At 44.1% G+C, this 8,375-nt stretch overlaps 1 protein-coding gene across 1 annotated transcript in view; it reads left to right on the top strand.

Moving 5' to 3' along the window:
- STXBP5L (syntaxin binding protein 5-like) overlaps positions 1-8,375 on the top strand; it is a gene marked incomplete at its 5' end in the record, with an annotated part of 52,517 nt that overhangs the window by 42,212 nt on the left and 1,930 nt on the right. Inside the window, 4 exons of the mRNA XM_009700828.1 lie at positions 3,012-3,251; positions 4,228-4,588; positions 5,544-5,709; positions 8,062-8,173. Of these exons, the coding sequence (XP_009699130.1) occupies positions 3,012-3,251; positions 4,228-4,588; positions 5,544-5,709; positions 8,062-8,173 (879 nt within the window). The remainder of the gene's footprint in view (positions 1-3,011; positions 3,252-4,227; positions 4,589-5,543; positions 5,710-8,061; positions 8,174-8,375) is intronic.

Raw genomic sequence — 8,375 nt, 5'->3', positions numbered from 1 at the left:
AAGAGAAGTGAGGAGCAGAAAAGTATCTGCCTTTCACACATCAACGTCCTGTCCCCTTATTGAAGCAGGGAGTCCAAATAAGCTTTGTTTGACCTAGGTTACAGGGAGTACCTGGAAGTGGTCCTGGTTCAGACTTGTGCAGAAAGATGTTGTAGCTGACATTCTGGCTATGCCCATCATGCAGTGTGAGAAAAGGAAAATATAAGAGAAAACTGAGAATATGGTGGTTGGGTTAAGGATTACTACAGGTTGGCAGTGTTCATACAGGTCAACTTTTAGAAGATGGGACATCATTTTAAAACATAGCAATTATGCTAGGAAAGGATATGGCAAGGTTTTTAAATTGCCCAAAGAAAGTGCTTTTATGTTTCTCTAGGATACAATGGCATGGTTTCTAAATAGAGAATTTGGGGTATAATCTCTTTGAGAAAGGAGGCTCAGAGAACAGGCCTAAACTAAATTTTATCCCAAAATTTAGGAAGAGGAGAGATTTCTACCTTGCTTTAGAGCTAGCCAATAAAGTCACATAGTGATTGCAGCCTTTCATAGGTTTTGCGTTGATATTCAGACATGTTTAGTGAGATCAGATTTTGACATGTGTCGTACTGGTCTTTAGACTTTTAGTTTGAGTAGTGTATTTAATAGAAAATGGCACAGTATGTTCCCAAAAGTGTCCCAAAGATTGTATCTGTTAGTGTCAGTTCTGCAAAGATGTATTGGTTAACTGTACTGCACAGGAGCGAGGAACATTTCTTGTTAATTTAGGGAGGGAGAAAGCTTGATGACACATGCAAATGGCACATCATATATTTTAAGTTCCATGTATGTCGCCTACACTAACTGCATTTGTCCTTTCAAAATTTTTCTCAGTTTGAGCATCACCATATTTGAATTTTATGTGACTGTGGTATTAATACACCTGTTAAAGAGAAAATTAATTACATAATAGCATTTTTTAAAAATTAGATAACCTTTGGGCAAAGAGAAAAATATATATGTGGAGCCCTGATGATCTCTGCCGTGAAATTACTGTCTTCCCCTTCTTTACCTGGCAGCTGTCACTGTGCTTAGGAAGGAGCTGGGCCAACCAGTCAGCTGCAGGAGAAGTACAAAGTGCTTGGGGTTATGGGAGACACTAATTCCCAAGGTATTAGAAGCTGTGTTTGCACATGAATAAACAATCCCAGTTTTACGCAGATATATTTAGCAGTACTGAGGCAGAACTAGAGAGCTAGAACAGTGCTTACGTGAAGGTGAAACGAGGTGAGGGCAGTGCGTGGAAGTTCAAGCAGACCTAAGTTTCTCTTCCATGAGAGTGGGACCGAAGTGCCAGGGACGACAATCCGGTGAAGCTCCTGTTTGACAAGTGACAGATGCCCTCAAAGAACAGAAGCTTGCCTGACTGTGAAAGAGTAGCAGGAGAACCTGCCCCCATGCCTGTGTGCCAGCTTTTAAGGTATCATATGTAGTAACACTTGGGGTGGTTCCAGTAGTGTTTTGCCATGGTTCTCTCCAGTCTTTTCCAGGTAGTTGCTGTGAAGAGGATAATTTCAGCAGTTTACACTGAGTCATCTGGGTAGGGGAATACAATGCTGCAATACGTTGTCTGAGCAAGAGAGTCACCAGCAAAACTACTGCTCTTGTGGAGAGCAGGTACCATATATACTGTACGAGGCTTAGCCCAGTTTTAAGTTGGAGTACATGAGAAAGTCCTTGCCTAATTTTATTCTTCAACCATGGCAGAAAGTATTCTTTTTAGACATTTCTACTAGCTCTGAAGAGACAGCTCTCTCTCCTGAGCTGTAAGAAGGAAAATTTTATGCTAGACACAGATCTACTTCATAATGATAGATTCAGAAGCAAGCCTTTTCTCTCAGGTCCAATACCTTCAACTATTTCTCCGTCTCCAGAACCTCCTGGTCCTCCAGTTGTTACTGTTGCAGAAGAGCATGTGAGGTTTCCAATGATCTAGCCCTGGTTTTGACTACAGGTTGGTAGACAGCAGCACTGACACAAACTGTTTTGCAAAGACTGTGCTAGCAGCCAGCATTACTCTTTTCTTCCCTCTGGCTTCTTTACTCTTTGGTAACTTTTTAACCTCAGAGCGCTTTATAGCCTCCGATGTGTTGCCACTGACAGGTCCTGCTGATGCCAGGAACTCCCTCACACAACTTTGTGCTTCCTGCCTGGCACTAGGCAAGGCAAAGCAGAGCTCCTTAGCCCTACAGCAGTCAGACCCTGTTCGTTGTTATTTCTCTCTGAAAAGCTCAGAGACAGTCTCCGTACCAATGTATTTGCAGTGAGGACAATACAGCTCCAGATCTCGCTGGCTCTCGCTGTTGCCTGCTAAAGCTTAGGCAGAAAGATGAACCGGTCAGTGCCGGATCACTATGCAGTTGTTGCCAAGAGCGCAGAGCAGGTTTTTCACTTCACCCCCTGGGAAGCCAGGGTTGATTTGTCCCCTCAGACATTTTGGATGCTGAGATCAGTTTAGCAATGGGTGTCTTTTCCCCAGAGAGCAGTTATTAATAGCTTGACAATAAACGATGGCTGTGAACGCAGCGCTAGCACGTCCTAGCGATGGAAACAAGAGCAGAGCAAAGGACACATGCTCTGAAGTTTGTAATGGTGTCTCCCTTCATGTCCTGCAGCAATGAGATACATGGATTAATTTTAAATGCATTGGTAACATATGGATCTAAAATTATTTCACGCTATTTAGAACAAGTCCTTTGAGCTAAGGCTGTTGTAAATTCTAATTAGTCTATGCTAATCTCCATAATAAGCAGCTATTTCTAATGCAGATCTAACTGATGAGGTCTGACAGCATTTTCCACACTTATTTATACACTGGCAGCAAGCTGGTATCGTGCTAGTATCGTCAGAATGTTTGCTCAGGTTACCAAAACTCTGTATTTTCTGTACTCTACAGGGAGTTTATATTAGTTTCAGGTTTGTGTCTGTTCTAAGATTGCCAATTTATGCCTGTTTGCTTGTATTTATTTATGCAGAAAATAGGGAGAACTCCTTCAGCCGTTCCCGAAGCTCCAGTGTGTCCAGTATCGACAGGGACTCAAAGGAGGCAATTACTGCTTTGTACTTCATGGAGTCCTTCGCCCGAAAGAATGACTCTGCTGTCTCCCCCTGTCTCTGGGTTGGAACGGGCCTCGGTATGGTCTTAATCCTCTCCCTTAATCTGCCTGCTAGTGACGATTTACGGCAGTCAGAACCAGTCATGGTGTCGCCAAGTGGTAAGAGTGAGCTCTTTTCTTGTTTACTATCTGTCTTGGTACAGCAGGGGGAAAAACTGCATGATTTTGTATGGCCTTTTGGGCAGACATTTCTCAATACATGTATCAAGCAATGGTCACTCACTACATAGAGGGCACACAGGTAAAGATGCCCGTGAGAGACCCACAGCTTCATCAACTGAAACATTTTGGTTGTGTTGGTTCTGGAGATTACCTTGTGTCATGGGCAAAGTTACATGTCCCTTGTGAGGACAGGGAAATCAGCAGAGTTCCTCATACAGTGAAATTACAGTCCTGTGTACATCTCTGCTGCAGTCCTGGCTGGGATGCTGCAAGCAGTTTGGCTGTCTTACTATCAGAAAGCTGCAGAGAAGCAGAAGGGAGTTCGGGAAAGGAAACAAAAATGTTGGCAGGTTGATGTACCAGGAGAGATCCTTGGCTGAGTGAGTGACAGATGGCGTAGTGGAGAGAACAGAGGGCTGAGAGAGGTCAGGTCTGAGGAGAGGCAGTATGCGCTTAGGATGTTTAAAGTAAAATAATGACAAAAGTCAGAGAATGCAGAGGAATAGAGGTTTCCCATCCCCGACTGGTTTAGAAAGACAGTGCTGGAAGGTCACTAGGCTAAGAAGAGCAATTTTACTGCTGGAGAATAAATATCTTACTAGTATAATGTAGAGATAAACAACAGCCTATCTTTATGGTATTCAATAGCATGTATTATATACATTATTTGTATATCGGCTTATACGTTATTTTATATCGACTGCCTGAGACTATTTCCGTAGTGGCAGCCTGTTTGTTCACCTTCTCGTGTGGTCAGGAAGAACTGAGCAAGCAAGGCTTCTCACCTTAGCTAGATTAACGCGTTTGCTCTGTTTACAAAAGCTGAATGTCAGCTGTGCTGCACATGTTCACAGGACTGACAACCAGTTTAATTGTGGGGCCAGCGTCAGTGAGAGGAAATTATATTTTGCAGGCACAGTTCTGACACTGAAAGGAGCCGTTCTGACCTTCGCGTGCTTGGACTGCACGGGGACGTTGACACATCCACCATATGAAGTATGGAGGGACCCACACAGTGCTGATGATGGTGAAAAAACAAGGAAAAGGAAACTTGTCATGCATTCCCCTTCCTCCTCCCAGGATATGGGTGATCATCAATTTGCAGTCATTTGTTCAGAAAAACAAGCCAAAGTCTTCTCATTGCCTTCCCAAACATGTCTTTATGTCCACAACATCACCGAAACGTCCTTTTTATTGCGAGCAGATGTGGTCACCCTCTGTAACAGCGTCTGTCTGGCGTGCTTTTGTGCCAATGGGCACATCATGACACTGAGGTACTTATCTAAATAATCTTGCGGCAAAACTAAGCAAAGAGGTGGCACAGTGCCGTCATGTTCCACTTGGGTTTGCTCCAGAGTGCCCGATGCTCTGCATTAACTCCTTGGTGGGTGCGTTTAATGCCCTGCCTTGCCTGCTGCCATACCTGTTCCGTGGCCTGTCTCCACATGGGGAGTTAAGGTGGCCACACAGCAAAGCAAACTCCTTTTTTTGATGGTAATCCCCCACCCATGACAACTGATCACTGATGATTTTTTAACTAGTGTAAAAGAAAACCCTGATAATTTTGTTCAGTTATGGTAGGTCAGATATAGAGGAGGATAGAAAAACTCGGGCACAGAAAGGGTACTGTTTATGGTAGCAAGTCCCACTCTTGCTGTTTTGGATGATTTTCTGCTCAGAGCACCCTGTTCCCCTTCCTTGTCATCGCCACTGGTGAGCTGACTCTGCAGCTGTGCCCTCACCTTGCTGCACCCCCTTTCCCCGGCCAGGCTGTGTAAATTTTGGAAGGTGCTGTCCAAAGCAGCAAAACAAGAGAAGCTGGAGGACAGCAAAGGCGATGCTGGAGCCTTTGTCCACAGGGAGAAAGCAGGGCCCTGCCATGCCGTTTTTTGCAGATGCCCATGTGATAACCGGGGGCAGGCCTTACCCCGCAAACTGCCCAGCCACGTGGCACAAGCCATACAGTGCCACATGCACATCCCAAACCTAGACGGTGGCAGAAGCCTCAGGATCGTTGAGGCAAGGCAGCTGAAACTTCTCTGTGCAAGGAAACAAAGTATGCTGGGAAGGCAGTGTGTTTGTGGCAGAATTTTTCAGCTTAAAGCTGCACTTTTAAACTATTCCAGTTATGAAAAGCATAAACTTAAACGTTGGTTTAAAATGCAGCCACAGAGCAGGTGTACTGTGTATGGCAACTGGTGACTAACCTAGGCATCTGCTTCTCTGCAGCTTGCCCAGCCTTCGCCCACTGCTGGACATCAACTATTTGCCTGTAACAGACATGAGGATAGCGCGGACCTTTTGTTTCACTAATGAAGGACAAGCTTTGTATCTCAGCTCTCCCACAGAGATCCAGCGCCTGACGTACAGCCAGGAGATGTGCGACAATCTGCAGGTAGGGTCAAACCCTTACTTTGGTGCCTCTGTGCTTGTGTGGGAGGGCCAGGGGCCTGACTTGTCAGATGTGAATTGCCGTGTGTTTACTGCTAGATTTTAGTATTCGAAGTGAATACTGTGCTGTGCTGCAGGGGCAGGACAGACGTGTTCCTCCCCACTTGCCCTGGCTGAATGACGCCAAAGCAGCAGAGAGAGACCAGCAGCTCTGTCGCTGTTTGGCCTCTTTCATGACACTGTCACCTTGCGCCTGTGCCCTAACAGCTGGCCCGAGCCTACAGCCTGCCCGCACATAATTGCAGTCTCTGCTGTCTCTGTACAGCGGCAGATTTGTGCCCCTCTTTGCAGACTGCTTCTCTCAAAGTCCTACCGTACGAAAGACCAACTGTTAAAAATGACTGAAGGGAAAGAAGGGGAAGCTACAAATGGATGGCAGCTACAGCAGTTGGTACCAGCATGTGTCCAACCACACAGCAACTGCCTCAGTGAAAATATGAATTCCTTCCCATATTTTTATCATTTTTTTATTCTAGCTCTAAAAAATACCTTAATACCTGCAGCTTTCAATAGATAGGTGAGGGCATGAGTCAAACCAGTGTGGTTAGTATCAAAAAAATACGCTCTGGTTTAACACATTTTTAAATTTTTTTACCATTGTTTTTACTCCAATAATTGGTACTCCCCTTCTTCCATATGAGGAAAGCATCTCCCATTGTACATTAAAATACAGTAACTCTAGAGATGGCCTAATTAAAATAATTTCTTTTGAGCAAAAGATCTTTACAATGTTAGATTTGGGTTGTTTTGGGTTTTTAATAATGAAAATGCAAATTAAAATGTCATTTATTAAAGAGGAAGAATTGTGAGAGGTAACAGGGAGAAACGCAAGTAATAAAAGGGAAAAAAGAGGAGCAATAAGTTCTAGGTTATATAATTAGCAGTGAACTAGGATAGAAATACAAAAAAAAAATGGTCCTGCCAGCACTCATTATGCCCTAGGGAATAACATGTGCTGAGCTGCTCAGCTCACATCACAGCACAGTCTGGCTCAAGTCTGAAAAAGCACCGTGAGGAGTGAGCATTGCACACAAGCTTCTGCGCATCAGAGAAGATATTATTTTGCAGGGAACCAATTTTAAAATGATCAAAAGGTTTGATCAGTGTATCTTGGAATATGGACCTATGGTGAGAGGCTGTTACAAGCTAGATTATTTTTTTTTTTGTTATTACCTTAATGGCAGCATGAAACAACCAACAAAAGGGAAATGCAGCCCTCGCTTCTCTGTACTGCCGAACTGTGGCTGCTCCTATCTTGGCTTTTATGCAGAGAAGACAGTGAAAGGCTTGCACAGTCATTATATGTGTACAAAAAGCAGATGACCCTGTATCACCCGCTACCACAGAAAACAAAACCAGGTTCCAGGAGAGCCTCCACTTAGGCTGGAAGGGCTGCAGTAATTTTTCTCCCCAGAGCAGGTGTCTGCGCAGAGGAGCAGTGAGGGTGAGTCACGGCGCTGTCCTAGCACTCAGCCTCCCAGGAGCAGCACAACAGCTGTATCTGCCTGTTGAGGCTTGGATGAGCAAACGCAACTGTTCTCAGTACACACAGCCTCACTGGTTTCAAACACGAACAAGGCTGCACACTTTCTGTATCAATTTTATTCTTAAGAGCCCACTTTTCCTAGTAGTGCTGCAAATAAATCTGAGCCGGAGATTTGTTTGGGTCGACTGCTCCAAGATCTGGCACCATGACAGTGCCTTCAGCAGCCATGCTTGTTTAGCGTCACTGATGGCACTGCCAACGCACCAAGTAACGGGGCGGGGTGTATGGAAGGTGATGGGATTTTGTTTAAAGAAAAACCAAACCAAACCAAACAACAAACCACCAAACTCTCTGAACTGCGAGCAAGCACTGAACTCAGGTACACTGTAAAGAGAAAACAGAGGGTGACTGCCCTGCTTGCCTGGATAATCACTAAAGCAAAACATGTAATTCACAACAAATTGTTTATTCAATTACAGTGTTGCCTCTGCTGTTTCTAAGCAAAATATGATCTTATCCCTGGTGTTTTCACTCTGTATTGCTTGTGAATTTTTTTAATCTGTGGTAATTAACATAAGACTGGGCAGTGACAAACCAAGGCTCTTTTTGAAAGCATGAGTGACTCTAGTTAGCCCAAGTGTTTGCCTGTCATGAAACACAGACGTTAAAAGTACTCAATACTGTTCGCACAACACACGCTTTTAAAACTAGTTGATTAGATCCAATGCATGTGGCTCATTAATGCCAATAAAGAAAACACCTAGAACTGCTTTTACCTCACTAATTTTTCACATGGACTGATTTTGCTAGGACATGCTTGGGGATTTGTTTACTCCTGTGGAAACACCAGAAGCCCAAAACAGAGGCTTTCTCAAAGGACTGTTTGGAGGAAGTGGACAAGCTTTTGACAGAGAGGAGCTTTGTAAGTAATTTATTGTTTGTTGTTTGGTTTTTTTCCCCAGAAATTAATTCATGGGATGCCCTGCCCTTCTCATCTAGAAATGGAATGGTACACAAGATTTAGATCATTGATGAAAAAATAAAGATGACAGTTTGAAGAAAGGAGGGGGTCCTCAGTTGCCTTCCCATGATTCCTTCACTTTGGCAGCTTCTTTTGCACAATT

Source organism: Cariama cristata, unplaced genomic scaffold (genome assembly GCF_000690535.1).
Source record: "Cariama cristata isolate BGI_N322 unplaced genomic scaffold, ASM69053v1 scaffold5340, whole genome shotgun sequence".
In the NCBI taxonomy this organism is placed as follows: domain Eukaryota; kingdom Metazoa; phylum Chordata; class Aves; order Cariamiformes; family Cariamidae; genus Cariama; species Cariama cristata.
This window is presented reverse-complemented; position numbering and strand designations above follow the sequence as displayed.